Source organism: Rhamphochromis sp. 'chilingali' (assembly GCF_963969265.1).
Source record: "Rhamphochromis sp. 'chilingali' genome assembly, chromosome: 7".
In the NCBI taxonomy this organism is placed as follows: domain Eukaryota; kingdom Metazoa; phylum Chordata; class Actinopteri; order Cichliformes; family Cichlidae; genus Rhamphochromis; species Rhamphochromis sp. 'chilingali'.
Genome location: NC_137934.1, coordinates 35,933,079 through 35,949,358, shown reverse-complemented (window position 1 = coordinate 35,949,358; position 16,280 = coordinate 35,933,079). Strand labels below are relative to the sequence as shown.

Here is a 16,280-nt window from a genome sequence, read left to right as displayed (position 1 = left end):
ATGGTGGTGGTGAAAACGGAGCAAGGCTTCGGGGTCTGACTGATCTAACACAGTGGAAAAATGAGTGGGAAAAGGGGAAATTTTGGCAAAATTGTGATAAGAGTGCACTAGTGTTCCCAAAATGCAGATTCTTGACTGTTAGCAATCAGGGATAAGACTGATGTCATCAGTCCAAAAAAGGATAAGCAGCATTCTTTTATCTCAAATCACAATGAGCTTTTAAAAAGCCAATTAAAAATAAAAACTCTTGGAATTCATCATTTCCTACACAGCTGCTTGTTTTTTCTTCCTCATTAGGCCTAGCTCTTTAACAAGTCCCCACTGGAACCTGGTGTGATGCGGCTCTACGACGGCACTGTCCTTGAGCGCACAAAAGCCCAAAAGTATTAAAGATGTCAAAAAATGAAACGTCGCACATGACCTATCAGTTCTTTCTCACCTGTTTCAGCGCCCAGCGACAGCCTAAAATGAGCTACATGTACTGTTCACTCTAAATGCTGGTTTCTGCCATACCCACAAAACGGGGGGTGGGGGGTATGCAGAGTAGCAGGCTGTTCTGCACCGCACCAAGCTTTGGTGCTTTGATCCATGCCTCCAAGTGGACCTTGCCAACCCCCCCACCCTCATCTGGGTTAGCAACATACAACCACACGTGTGCACACTTTTTGGCTCCCTCTGCTTGCAGACCTGGCACTGGCCGTTGCTGATTGACGGGTCCTGTGATGTACAGGCTGCATTTGAACTCCGCTCATTTAGAGTCCCACAAGGCCAAAGTCATTACTATTCTCCTTCAACGCACTCTGCATAGAAGGGGTGGGCAGAGACGCTCGGCGAAATGTGTGCCAGATAAAAAATACATTTGCAGCTGCTTTGAATTCCACATCAAAAAACATGCGAAAAAGAGAGAGGGAGAGCTGGGAGGAGAGCTCCGAGTCTGATCAGACATCTTAATGAGGGCAGAGAAATCCGTTTTCCAAAAAGGTCGGACACGCACACACATTTTTTATATTTCATATATATTTTAATATGCATGTATACATATACACACACAAAAACCGACAGTGATAATCTATCAAACTATCACCCAATATTGTTACAAGGCCTCTGCACAATCCTTTACATTATTCTTACATTTAATAAGCTTATTAACAAATGCAGAGGTGTGTTCTACAGTTACAAAATCATCAGTAACAATCACCTTTTTTCTTACTGGGGCTGAGTTTGTACCAAAACCAACCCTCCCATTTCCCTCCTTCACAGACTAAAATGGGCAGACTCTTCTAAATAAGGCAGCACCTGCCGTTTTCCAGCCATTTTTAAAATCTATTATATTAAGTTGCCCCCTGCTGCAAGAGCCACGTATATCCGCAAAGCAGGCAGTCCCAAGCCATTCAAAACGCCCAGTGAGAATAATTACCTTGAAAGGGCTTGCTGTTGCGCGAGCCCCAACGTCAAGAGTAATACCACTCCTAATGTGTTTGCAGTCCCTCGGCGGTAGCAGTGGTAAAGCTGGCAACATGCTAGCAGGAGAATTGAGAGCGCTTGAAGACACGTTCGTGTATCTGGCTCTCAATGGCAGCTCTACCGAAACGGATTCAAATGAAATATCAATAGACAGAATTGATTTTGGAGGAAAGTGTGGTGTATAGAAACTACTCTACAACAGGGGACACAGCCTGAAGTGAATTTTTGATGCTATGCATTTGCATTGCATAGACTGCACTAAAGCAAGATGTGTCTCTGGTGTCCCCCGTGTATGAAAATGAGTGTGGACAAGTATTACCAACACCTCAAAACACACGTGCCTTTACCAAGAACTTCAAAAATAAAAAAATCCCTAAAGCAATGACAAGAAAAACATGAATCTTTTACTACAAAAACTTTGATTTACTGTAGGGTACTACACTGAACTGTATTAGTCTATACAGCTGTATATGATCAATTCATAATTCGGTACAAAAAACTATGAATGTGGGAGAAATGTTGCTTGCAATAATGCCAAAATAGCAGGTTGCTACTAAGTGTAGGCTTATAAAAAGCAGAGATCACTTTTTCAGTCCAGGGAAATTCTGTGTCCAAATGTGGCCTGTTCAGTAAGTAATAGGGTATGACTCGATGAATCCGTTGCCAGTTTGTAATGATTGTCATGCTCCTCTGCTACGCTGCTCACAAGAGCAACTGCTGAGAAATGTAAGCGCAGGGTTATTGTCAATCAGAGCTACATCAGAATTCACATGTTTACAGTTTGCAGCCACCAAGTGAGTCACATCACATACAGGAAGAACCAAAGAGTGGCAGGGGTAAAAAAATAAATAAAATAAAGTTTCATTTTGCTCATGAATAAGTTAAATACACTCACCAGCTTACAAGCTTATTTTCCAGCGTGTACTGCGGAACAAGTCAGGACAACTGCCAGACTTAGATGTACTAATATTTATCATGTATACAGGGGTGTGTCCCACAGAATACATACGATCAAAATAGGGATGGGCCGAATAACTGGGATACTGGGGTGTTGATTTAGACACACAGAGTTGGATAACTGAATTTGTTGTCAAAGACTTTTCCTTACACTTCACAAGTGCTTCTAGTAAAATCCTCAAAGCCCAAACGCTCTATTCAACATTTAACGGGAGTGTTTTTTAGGCTGACTGCATAGCTGTGCACCTACACGCATAGTAACTGTTTTTTGTTTGTTTGGTGAAGAGAAAAAAATCTAACCACCACGCCTCTAGTTATTTATATGCAGTGATAACAAGGGAAACAGGGTTGTGTCTTTTAGTCATATTAGTTGCCAATTTTCAGTCAACTTGCACGCTAATTGGCTTCAAGGTGGACATGGAAAGCTTTACTAGGCTGTTTGATTTGCTATTGTAAATGAGCTGCTGGCTACAGCTTGGCGCACTACTCCAAAAATGATGTCACATGTGGTCTTTAATAAGCACCAACGTTTAGGAGATTTCACTGCACTACTTTTCAAGTGCTCGGGAATAGCAACACTGACTAAAAACACATTCATATTAGGGATCTAATGGAAAAAGTACTTTAATGATGAAAATATGCACACACACAACACACACAAATTGGGGGGTTCTATTCTAGTTCTTGGATTATTCTTTTGGTTGGGAGACTTGACGAGAAATGTGAGATCTTGGAGAAAAAGAAGAAAATGATTGCATCTAAGTAGTTTGTCCATAACACCTTTTAATGGTTTAAATCAGGTTTGTCAAACATGGGGTCCAGGGGACAGAAATCAGCCAGGCAAAGACTCAAATATGGGCCACTGGACATCTTTGGAAAATGTGAAGGAGTACATAGATTTTAAATTTTAACTGTAGTTTCATGGGTTTTACAGTTTTTATTATCAATAAAGACACAAAACACACACACACACGCGTCAGGTTTTCATATCTTATGGGGACATCTAATTGACATGCTTTCCCTAGCCACTTACCCTAACCATCAAAAATGTATGCCTAACCTTAACCCTTAGCATAAGCCTAACCATAACCAATTGTAACCCTGACACTAAAAATACATTTTGAGTCTCAAAAATGTCTTCAAACTCGTGGGGACCGGGATTTTGGTCCCCACAAATATAGTAAACCCCCCACAAAGATATGAAACCCCCCCATTAACGGGGTGGGGTGGTGGAGATAGAAGAAAGTTATGACAGCGGCCCAGCATTTACACCTGTTAGGGTCACTTAAACAACCCCCTCCTCCTAACCTGCCTGGTGTTTAGCCCTCTCCTTCTCTAATGTGCAAAGAGATATTATGATCTCAGTGAAACCACGAGATAAGCTTGATGTCATGTCCCAGTAGCTGATCACCGGCGCAATGTATCCTCTTGAACTGAACTGTAAATCTGCCGACAGCTCGGATAGTGAGAATTCTCCTTCAGAAAGAGGAGCTCGGTATTAACACCATGCTACCATTGATCCGTATGTTTAATTTATGAGTGCAGGTATTAGAAATTCTGCAGGATCCCCACCCAGCCCCACATGATACGACTACACAGTGTAAAGCTATCCTGCGGAGTGGCCTTAAGAAAGACTTTTGGCATCGTTTTCAGCAATTCTGCAACACAAGAAAAATAAATAATAAATAAATATTAAATAGTAGTGATTCTGCCCTCCAATTTAGACACAATCAGTTGCATATGCCAGTAGAATTAAATATTAAGTCATCATTAATGAAAATGGAGCACCCTCAGCGTTGAAGGTAACAATAGCCTTCATAAAACAGCACCATGAGGGTTACGGAGAAAACTGTCTCCTCTAGAAATTAAATTTGTTACAATCTTTGTTTCCATCAAGTGTCATCATCACCTCAGAGTTTTACTTCTCCGAATACTTTGGTGTATACCAAAAAGTGCCAGCTTTGTGTTGTTATACTACAGGCGCTGCTTAAGCTCTGCTCACTGATGTTTGACACACTGCTGTGATGTGGGCATGCCTGAAGGCAGCAGCAGTCTTTAGGGACACACTGCCAATTTTTTATTTATTTATTTTTCATTGTTTTACCTCATAAAAGTACGTTTGAGGATCACATCCGTGGCATTTTCTTTGAACGGCTCACTTGCAGCTCATCTTTTCAAGGACTACTGGTGAAATGACACCATTAAGTGCCATGCATGAGATGCTCCCGTGCACACTTCTCACTTTTACATCTGCATAGCAGTGAAACTGTTGAAATGAGCACCTGGAGATTGGATGTTAAAAATACAAACATACAGGGGCTCATGCGCACCATTCCAAACAAGCAACATACATTTGCTATTTTCAGGCCGGGCTCGTCGCTGAGACCCAGCGGTGATTAAAGCATACCACTGGCTGCTAAGCGCTGCCCTTGGTGGCCTCCCTCCGCAAAACGATAGCCTGCCAGCCTGATGACTAGCAGACACCCTGTGAACCACCTGATCCCCCACTACTAAACTGGCTGACCTGACTGGAACCCCGAGAAGCAGCTGATGCCCAAGACTAGTGAAGGACACACTGAACTGGACCAATTCTGGGCTAACTCCTCTCCGCACATATTCCACAATGTATTTTTGGCAGCAATACGTGTTTTTTGTGTGTTTTGTTTTGTTTGTTCTTTTACATTCAAGATAAACAAGTTTGAGAGTTTGGGAAGTACATTTATCTGTGGCAACGTAACGCAAACAGGACGGTCAGGAATAACAGGAAACTCCTAGCCTGGATTTCTCAACATAAAGGAATCACACGAAGGGTACCTTTAAGGACTAAAAACGGCTTCACTCTGCTCATCCAAGAGGCTTCATCAGTTCTAAAAACAAAAGCTGGAGAGCTCCAGGTATTTAACCCCTATTCGGTATCGTTCCCTTTGGAGGTGGTCGTTGACCCACTTGTAGGTCATGTGTCACTGCATCATTTCATGTTTGGCACTGATCACCACCTGCACTCATGTATATATCTTTCTACGTAGCACTCATAATTCTTATTCTCATGTATATATCTCATGTATATCTCATGCACATATCTTTCTTTCTACATAGCACTTTAATTCTTATTGTCTGCACTGAAGCACCGCAGCAATTTCCTAATGTTGTAAACCTCAACATCTGGCAATAAACCCATTCTGATTCTGATTCTGATTCTGATGTGTGTCATCACATGAGCCAAGGTGTGAAAAAAGGTGTGGGTCATTATCATGTTATCACCTCAGGTCACCCTAGGCAAGTTGTGACAGGGGTTTGACGTGCCTGGGAAAGGATATAAAACTGCACTGTAGGCGGCTGAAATACCCAGGTTTAGAGGAAGTAGATGTTTTTGTCAAGAAACGGTTACACCAAAAACTTTGAAGTGAAACTGCACAGTGTTGCTTTTTCCTCCCAGTTTGCGCTTGTATCAGATACGACATGTTATGCTGCATAAAAAGAGCCAGTCTAGGCCGTGGCCATTTCCAGCGTTGAGCTATTTGCCTGCAGGCTTTTGCCGTAACGCTCAATATATCAGGAAATGCACAACATTGTATCGCAGAGACTTCAGTGAGAAGATTGTTAGATCCACGAGCGAGCACCCAGTTAGGTTAGATAAGCATAAAGTCTGTAAACAGACATAAGCAGCTATCTGCTACTGGTATGACTGAAGCCTATTAAAGTACACATACGCTGTTTGTTGAGCAAGTACACAAAGGGAATTGTAGACGAGCCGCAGTTTCGCTGGAGGTCATAAGCCAAGACGCTTTTCCTCGCAACCAAGCAGAGAAACCAGATTTCCCCAAACCTCTTAATTCTTTCTAGAAGTTTTTAAAGAAAACTTTCATCAGCGAATAATTATTTTCCCCGCATTCAACAAACAGAGCACCCGCTATCTTTTAGAAGATAAGGCATAAGCCGTTTTAGATATTTTATTAAACTGCGAGCGCTCAAATATATGAAAGCAAAACAGCTCTCTGCTTCCCCCCCCCTCCCCCGAGGAAGAGGCTTTGAAGTTAGGGATCCATCAGATTCGGCTTCAGTTTGGTATGTCCACAACCAACACCACAACCCCCCCTTGCGAACTCCCGCTGCATCATTCTATTATTCTCGTCCAGGTCTTGCATAATAATTTTTCCTCAGCATTTTTTCTTTCCTGTGTCCACAGTTTTAGAGCTGCATTTTAAGCACGCATAATGGGCTGATAATGCAGCACATTTGCGTGAACGACGGTTACATGTAAGTACAACATGTTACACACATGTTTCATCCTGAATTCAGCTACAGGTGGCAAATGGCCCTGAGCCAGGTACAACCCGCCTCCCCTCCCTCTGCATCACAGGTGGACAGACAGGTGACCTTGCAGTCTGTGGAGTCTGCGGTGCAAAGACTTCAGAGAGCAGTAACCTGTAGCGTCGGCTGATAAAGGGGAGGGAGGCGGACAAAAATGGAGAAAGGAGGGCGGACGGGAAGAGACAGCTGCTGCTCTGTAGATTAGAACTGAAAGCGGCACTTTCTCCCTTTTTCTCCGAGCTCGGCTTTGAACAGTGTTTTCCCCCTGCTCGAGCCGATGATTGGCCAAAAATCTGATTCTACTGTACGCTGGGCCAATTTGAACCCGTCTCAGTATAGGACTTAACTCTGACAGATTTAATCCAAAGCTCAGCTTTAAATATATATGTAGGCATTTTCCCCCAAAAACTTCTCTTATTTGTGCTATATATATTATATTAACCCAGTAGAGCCCGACTGGATTTTTTTGGTCATTACTGCTGTTATCATCAAAGCGATTTAAAAAAAAAAAAAAAAAAAAAACAAGCAAAAATTGAAATTGCCATTCAACCTCCACGTTTTTTTCTATAGATAACTCCATGCCGTCCTTGGCTCCAGGTCCCATAAAACTTGTAGTTGGGGTGCAGTGCAGAAGAGGTAAAACCAACCTTTTAATTTGTTCCATCTTATGGTTAGAGTTTTAAAAAGCTCCCATGTAATCAGAGCATGACGCTAGCTCAAGGCAGCAAATGATGCGATTTAAATACGGCTATAACTAATCCAAGGATGATCAAAACAAGGGAGAAATGGGGATTTGTGTGTAGCTGGCCCATAAAACAATGCATAGAGAGCTTGAGTGCAGGTGCTAACAGTGGGAGGTGAGTTTACAGGCACAGAGTGAACCCTCCTGCAGAGACTTTGGTGTGCGTGTTACGAGAGACACACAAAGGAAACGAGGAAAAGTGGTAAAGTGATTGTAAAGAGAAAGCTACTCACTCCATCATTGATGCTGGTATGGCGCAGCAGTCCTGTATGGCAGTAAGCGGAGAGGTGAGGTGGGCGGTGTACGAGGCTTCCACCACCTGCTTGTTCCTGTTCACCACATCCAGGTATCTGTTAAACTTCTCCCGAATCTTCTTGGCCAGCTGCACAAAGGAAAAATGAAAACTGTGTCAATAAGACAAAAACTAATGGTGACACATAAATAACCCCCGCCCCATTCCCACATGCCTAATCCAACAGACAACTTTGCATTTAAAACTACCAGCTACTTGGTCTGCGTGATTCCAAGTGGCAGTGCAAGGAGAGGCGAATTCATATTAACAGCACGTTTGTGTGGCTCAAGTTTCCCACTTAGATCTAAATCAGGGGCCAAATATGGCGCCAAAGACGGGAATGTAGTTCAGGAGTATGGTGGGATCCCATTTGCTAAAAATTCAGTCACACATTTCCTCCCCCTGGGATTACAACCCACAGATGTGAGACAATGACATAAGTTTTGATAGCACTCTTTTTGCTGATAGTTGAAAGAATTCCTTATTTAAAAAGAGCTGCTCCACAAGGTAGAACCACATGTTTGATTAGGGAGACTTTTTACACCAGGCGCCCTTCCTGATCCCCAAAGGGGATCTTTGGCTTGTGTAAACCACTACATTTTTGTTGATAGTACGAAACATGATTAATGGTGCTAGTTCTCGGATCGCACACATTTGTTTCTTATAACCACTTCACTTTGCAACAACAGAGTGAAAATTGATTGGTCAGAAAAGCTATTCATCAGCCTGATAACAACAATTCACCATTGCAGCAAATGTGTGGTTTCATACTGCAATGCAAAAGTGTACTTCAAACAGTTTGTACACCTGTGAACGTTTACCTGAAATTGTTCACATTCTCAAGTGAAACAGTCAAACAGAACTTTGCAGTCAATAACACAGATTGCGGAGCTTTTACAAAGACACAAATACAAGCATACACGCAATGCCTTTTAATATTTTAAATAGTTTATCCGTGTTTAACAGTTTGTGGGAGGTCCAAACAGTTTACTTCCATGTGTGTTTACTTCCATGACTGATTGACTACTTCCTTTTCCCCCTGCAGTGGCATATGCAAGTAAATGCTGCTAATCAAAAGGAGCCATGAGTTTTTGTGGCTTCTTTCTCACTGAATCTTGTTATCTTTTCTCTCTCTTTGTCTTTTTGCTGCTTTGTCCTTAAAGAAGTTTGTTTGACAATCACCTCAGCTTTCCTCTCAGCCTTCTTTTAATATAAATGGATAACGTCTATGTTTGGCGCTCCTACAATTTATATATATAAAAATAAAAGAAACATCAGAAAAAGGACTGTTCTAAGGCACAAGAAAAGTACTACAAACAATGTCACCCATGTCCTCAGCTTGACACAGCTCATTTGCTTCATTCAGCCCTATTTTTACGAAACTCCAAATATGTCGGTTGGGGGTGTGGCTGTACGCTGTTGTATAAACGTGTAAACAGGGAATGACACCTCCAAGAATCCTGACATAAAGTGAGCCCCTAAATACACATGCGCGCAGACGTACACAACTTAATATTCATAAAAGGAAGCTGAGTGATATCAAAGCAGCACAGATCTGGACCTGCTTAAACCATAGCAGAATGATGGGGATTTAAGAACTCAAACGCACTCCACTTCCACTAATCACATCTTGCATAATTTAAGAAAATCCACCTAAAAACACAACAGGTGTGCAACTAGAGTGAAACGTAGGAGCTTGTGGCAGCTGCATGCAAGTATTTGTGGTAAAGAACAACTGCAACATGCATGCATTTTATTGCAACACATTTTACGTAGCACGTTTTTTTTCTCTCTCTCATCTCCTTATGCTGACAACTTTGCACAATCAAAATCAAATGTTTTACCATATTAAATGTTTTTGAAATATGCATATAAAGATCCCCACAAATTTCCAGTCAGTTGGAATTCTGTTTTAGGGTATAATTTACTTTTAAACCAATGCACAGAAACTGAGAAGCAGAGGAGAAACATGGGGTTTCCAGACAAAGGCAGCAACAACAGCTAATTCAGCTGTGTTTACTGGAGCCCTTCATGCTGCCCCCCTGAACAAGCATACATTATACTTTTTCTTTGAAGGACTAGGCTCTGGTTGAGCACACAAATCACAGTGCTCTTTCAAAACAGGGATCCAGCTCTTTGGGGAAACTAATAACCAGCTCTGTAGCAGCCTCCTGGGGGACATTAATAACCAGCACACCAGCAGCTCTTCACCAGTCACTCCTATTCTTGCTTTTGTTTGCCCCCAAAAAAAAAAAAAACCTTGAAAAGATGGGGAATTGTTTGGAACTTCCATCTAACTAATGTGAGGCAAGACATGTATGTAATCTGTTATAAATTGCCCTGTTAACAAGCCTTTTTCTTTTCCTCACTCCCCCTTCAGATCGTCCATAAACCTTTTTCCCTATTCTGATTGGCTGAATTTGAATGATTGTACATTTATAAACAGTAACTGCGGCTTTTAGTCCCAGGCCAAGGTGAACTGATAGTCTTATGATGCTGGTGGTCATAATTTGGCATAGGATAATTTGGAATCATGTTATTAAAGAGGAACTATTGTGCTTTGTTATTGTTTTTACAGCATTTCTAGTGCACTGGTAGGTGTGGATGTTGAACCTGGTGAAACTTTCCAAAAAATAATGTCAGAGTATGTGCAAGCAATTTCTGTGAGCCAAAAGCTCAGGTTTAAGACCAATCTAATTCCTCATTTTCAGTTTCTTGGGTCCATATGATGCTGAAGGAAGGGGATATCCTGAATGTGTCATCTAAGACACAGAGCCTTGGCTAAGAGAGCACAAACCTGACATTCAAACCTTTCGTTAATCAGGAGCAGCCAATCAGAAGAAAGCTGTCTTGTGGCTCAGTCACAGTAAAGTAAAAGTAGGATGGCAATCCCCTTGTGACTAGGAGAGAAAAATTAAATTCGGTGATCAATTGCAAATAGCTGTAACAACCAACTAGTCACCCAAAGGTTTACCAGGCAACAACCTCAACCTCTCAGTGAGCACTTTTGTTCACAAACAGTTTGGCTGGCGGTTGGCAACCCGTCTCCAAACATTTGTGTTTGGTTAAGGTTTACAAATAATTGCCGTCTACTCAAATTTACAAGAAGAGAGAGATTTCCAACACTCTGCAGTAGGTCTGCACAAATTCAATTGCAACACTTCTCTCTACAATAGGTGACTCGACTCAATGGGTCCTCAACTCCTTGTGGTTATATTTTTCTATACTATTGTTTTATATATGTTACAGTAAGGTTGTTAAGCACTCATATTGCAGTCACTGTCTTGTAGCAACTATGTCAGTATTTGGCAACAGATTTACGCTTTTCCCTATTTGTCACAGTAAACCACCCTATTATCACAAAGCACTTCACCCCATTAAGTTGCAAACGTATAGCAGACTGACTTCCAAAGTCACTTCTGAGAGCAGTTGCAGGGCTGGTCAGAGTCTTCACATGCAACAAGTTGATTGTATACGCCATAATATTTCTGATTGTACCGAAGTCTCCAACCACTGTTTGCTCCAAGTGTTACGGAAGCATTAAAGGACGGCAGAGAGGGATCTACTTAATCGAATTCTTTCATCAATGGCTTGCTGCACAAAGGCCGAGCATGGGATAAACAAGGATCATTTTTAACAGTTTTGGAGAATGCCATGCAAAGTTATAAATAAAAATAATTTTACAATTACTTTCAAATCTTTTGGCTTGTCAAAAGATTTCCTTCAAAATATGAGCTTTTTAAATCTTAAAAGCTTAACATTTTAAATTATGGTGATATACTGGTGCAAAATTGATATCAAAAAGAAAAAAGTCTAACTGTCCAAAACCTTGTAGATCGAACTAATCCACAAGTGGCATCTAATTATTTTAGAGAAAATAAAGATAAAATAAAGTAACAAAATCTTCAGATAATGTATAGTTTTCTATTATATGTAAATTTTAAGAATGAAAAACAAATCAGTAAATACTTTCCAAAGTCACTTTGAGTCACCTCAGCCTTGTTAAAAACAGAAAAAGGCTTATTCCCCACAGTACGTGGATCCCTTTGTTCCCGTAATTACAGCTGCCTGAAAAATGGCTGAGATTGAATCCAGGAAAAGGGAAATACACCACGACCCACTGACCGCTTGTATGCCTAATCAGCTGGCCGCTATTCCAAGGGTTTTAGGAGGGGCCTGAGGCACAGCCCGCAATTATTGACCTTCCACCGCAAGGAACACGAACACCAGCGTGACCACTCATACAGGGGCAAGAATTTAAATGCACACATGGACACACTCACAGTGAAAATCAGTTGAAGTGAACTTTGCAAGAAAAGGAAAAATAGGCCAGTGTTCCGCTAAGAAGTGTTTCCATAGCTGGAGGAGGGAAAGTCACACAGAAACCAAAGCTCGAGTTTTAACAGAGCGACTTAAAAGAAACCAGAACCTTCTAGCTGTGCAAGTTCAAGCTCATGTTACAGTCTGCCCGGTGCAGCCAAAACCAACCTGTGCTCTGCAGATTAACCACTCTCCCCAAAACATACAACTCCTCTCTCCCATCTCTGACCCATCCAACCAGCATATGGAGGGTTTGCAGCACCCAGTGGGGCTGGTTGCGCCACAAAAGCAGACTGAGTGGAACGGATGTTCGTTGAAGTCTCGTGTTGGACCTAATGAGGTTTGCCAGTCAGCCTTCAACCACAGTCGCTGGCAGCGGCATTTGTGGCAAACCAAAACTTACTTCGGAATGTTGGGGTAAAGGACTTGGTAAAAGCGGGATGCAGGTCTATTCTGCAAACCTCAGCCATTATATAGAAAGTTAACAGTGCATGGGTCGCCTCTGCTTGGATAAACGAACCTCTCATAAAGGACTTGTTGCTTATAATGAGGGTGAGAAGTTTTCCAAGGCTATTAGAGTGCTGACTCGTTCCTTCTGGACATAATGATGTAGGTATTCAGCATGACTGGAGAAAGTACATTTTAATGTGTGGTTAACAGGTCGATTGTAAAAACGTTAAAGTCGCAGCACGTTTCAGAGATGAAGTACAAAACATTTGACGGCTCAAATCTGTTAACGTGGCGGCGTGGGTGTGGTTCAGTTTTATGCTAATGTTCCGCTCAGCTTCACTCATACATTTCCATAACACTAAAACCAACCACACACAACATGTGCAATAATATGTACTAATATGCACTGCAATAGCCCTGCCATAATCTGGACTTTAGCATAGACTGAGATGCCGTGTGACAGATCACCTGTCTTAGAGAAGTACACAATGTTAGGGTTGTTAGAACCTGACCGATCTTGTCTGGGATAAATTACATTGAAAAAGGTCATGGATGGGTTTTGCTGCTGATTCATCAGACTAAAAAGAAGCTTTGAGGCTTCTGCCAGATTAGGTTAGGCATAGTGAGACAGTGAAACAGAAACTGAAAGGGAAGATTTACATTTTTAAAAAAATCTTATTGACATTTAAGGCATTCTCCAAAACAATCATCTTTTAGTAAGCTGGGCACAACTAAAGATATTGAAGATGTGCATTACAGTCATAGTAAACTTGCCCTGATGACTTTTAAAGAACAATCACCAACACAGTTAGCGTGAAATTAACCAATAGGGTTGCACATTAGGAACGGGTTCACAACAGTATTGCAGACTATAACTATGTACTATAAATACCATCTGATGTCAAGCTAAAGTTGTTTACATTTATCCTTATATGCCAACAGAAACCCAATCTAACTTTTCTTCTCAGTGTAGGAATATAGTGGCAAGCCAATAAAATGTTAGCAGTTCGCACCTGAAATGAGGGAATAATCCAAACCTAATTTCTCGACTTGAACAGAACCATTTTTAGCTGTCCTTTTACTTTCATTTCTTAAATGTCACATCGCAAAAAGGGCTCTGCCTGGGCTGAGTGACAGCTCCAATGCGTTCCCGAAGCCAGAGTGGCTCACTGAACGGCAATAACATTGGAAAATGTAGTGTGCACACACACTACCCATTTGAGTTCAGATATGCAGATTTAAGGTCATGAATATAGGATAAAGTACTGATCACATACTTTAAGGGATCTGGTACAATTTCATTTTTCTCATTTTCAGAAAATCCAACAGACTTTTGAGCCTTTACTTACTTAAGCCAACAGCTACAATCTGAATCATGATCACAAAAAAACTGATTAAAGAAATTGAGGAAAACAGAAAAGGCTATGAGACACCCCACCTCAAACTTCTGCTGGTCCCCTTTTGACTGCCAAAAAGCCCTGACCTGTCGAGGCATGGACTCCACTACACGTCTGAAGGTGTACTGTGGTATCTAGCAACAGCTCCTCCCTTGTGTTGTCCTCGGGTCAAAAATGACCCGTAGGTGTATGGCAAACAAGTGTATGGGAATCCCGAGGATATTACAAGGGTTAAGACCTGCAAGTTATAGGGCGGGACCTCCCTGGATCTGAATTGTCTACCCAGCACATCCAACAGATGCTCGCCAGGTGTTCCCCAGGTAAGCAAGACACACATCACAGCCATCCACATTATGTTTAAAAGAAAAAGTGACCCATTATTGCAGGCCACCTGATGCTCATATGCACGTTGTTGGCACTTTATGCAGTGGACAAGGATCAGCATGGGCTGATGGGCAGCTCACGACCCTGTCGCTGGTACACTACTGTTCCTTTCTCGGATCTCTTTTGATAGTGGTTCAGGGGGTTGGGAAGCTCATCTGTAACCGGAAGGTCGCCGGTTCGATCCCCGGGTTCTCTGTCCTGGTTGTTGTGTCCTTGGGCAAGACACTTTACCCTACCGCCTACTGGTGATGGCCAGAGGGGCCGATGGCACAATATGGCAGCCTCGCTTCTGTCAGTCTGCCCCAGGGCAGCTGTGGCTACAACCGTAGCTGCCTCCACCAGTGTGTGAATGTGAGAGTGAATGAATAGTGGTATTGTAAAGCACTTTGGGTGCCTTGAAAAGTGCTAATAAATGCAATCCATTATTATTACTGAGCACTGTTGACCAGGAACACCCCACAAAAGATGCAGGTTTGGAGATGCTTGGACACAGTTGTGTAGCCATCACAATTCAGTCGCTGTCAAACTCGCTCAAATTCTTACGCATGCCCATTTTTCCTGCTTTGAGGACTAAATTTGCACTTGCTCCCCAATATGTCCCCCCCACGACCACGTGCCATGATGCAGAGATAATAAGTGTTATTCACTGTGTATTTTGTAGTTTGTATTGTGTGTGCTGTACTTATTAGTATACCACAATGTTTCGGCCCTGACCTCACCACTCACTGCTGTGACGTCATCAAGGGAGGGAAAAGCAAATATGAATGAGATTTTTTTTCCTTAGGGAATCTCACGAATGAGCCCTACAGCATAAACAGCTTCCCTCAGTGAAATTTACAAGCACAGACAACAAGCTAAATATAATATAATATGAACTCGATGGTAGTGGTTAATCTGCTACCTCATCAATGCGTTCTTATTCTATAGTATAACATATTTATAGACATTTTTTTAATTTTAGAGCCAGCATTAGACAATGTTACATTTTATAGCAAATTTCAGACAACATAATTTTTATACCACGTTTTATATTAACAACTTTTTGTGTGTGATGGGCATTTTTTCTGTTTTTCTTTTTTTGTTGTTTAAAGAAACACATAAAATAAGCACATAAATAAGCAAACAAACAGAGAATAAACATGTATTCATATAAAACAAACAAGGGACCTCTTTGTTTTACTCAGGTTGCCCTGCTGTATATTAAAAAGTAAGAATGAGAGCTCTCTGGAGGAGAAAAATCGCTTTGGGGTTGTGTGAGGAAGGGCATCCAGCATACATAAAAATCTGCCAAATCAAACCCACTGCTGTGACCCACTGTGAATAAGACCAAAATCAACTTTTTAGGGCAACTAGAAAAATGTGTCATTTCTTTTGTTAAGAAAAAAAAACAAACATTTAGCCTCCTTTTTAGGCAGCATCTGCCACATCTGGCATAGGATAAAACATTAATGGTTGCCAGCATTTTTAATTATTGACAACCACTCTGACAGCATGTGTTCAACATGGAGAACACACTCACAGGAAAGACTGAAAGAAAGCCAGACAGGAAGAGGGAGAACCTGTGTCATCAGAAAGGGACAGACATCTGTGTGCCTGTCTAAATAATACATTTCCAGAGGAGAAACTCGAAGCTGTTAGAGGGGACCCCTTTGCAGCTCCTTGCCTTCTGTCTTTCTTCTCGCTCTCTTCCTCTGTAGATACCATCCTAATTGAGCCCTAGCTTGGCTCGGGGACACGGACACACACAGCTATGCCAGAGCTGTCATCTGGATTAGCTGGGGCCCGACTCAAAAGGGTTTCAGTGAGAATTTTTGCCCACTCTCTTAGCCAGACACAGACATACAGCAGCTACAAATGAGCCCACATTGAGGACCTTTTGTTCTGCGATCGCTTCTTGTTATAGCACACCACACGCAACGCAAGTTGGAAAGCTAAGATTTATTGTTTTTTGTTGGACTTTCTG

The 16,280-nt window shown here is 41.8% G+C and overlaps 1 protein-coding gene across 1 annotated transcript in view; it reads right to left on the bottom strand.

Annotated features, from left to right (window-relative positions):
- The window catches only part of cachd1 (cache domain containing 1), a 104,220-nt gene that overhangs the window by 49,966 nt on the left and 37,974 nt on the right, over positions 1-16,280 (bottom strand). Inside the window, exon 3 of the mRNA XM_080888028.1 lies at positions 7,708-7,856. Within this exon, the coding sequence (XP_080744154.1) occupies positions 7,708-7,856 (149 nt within the window). The remainder of the gene's footprint in view (positions 1-7,707; positions 7,857-16,280) is intronic.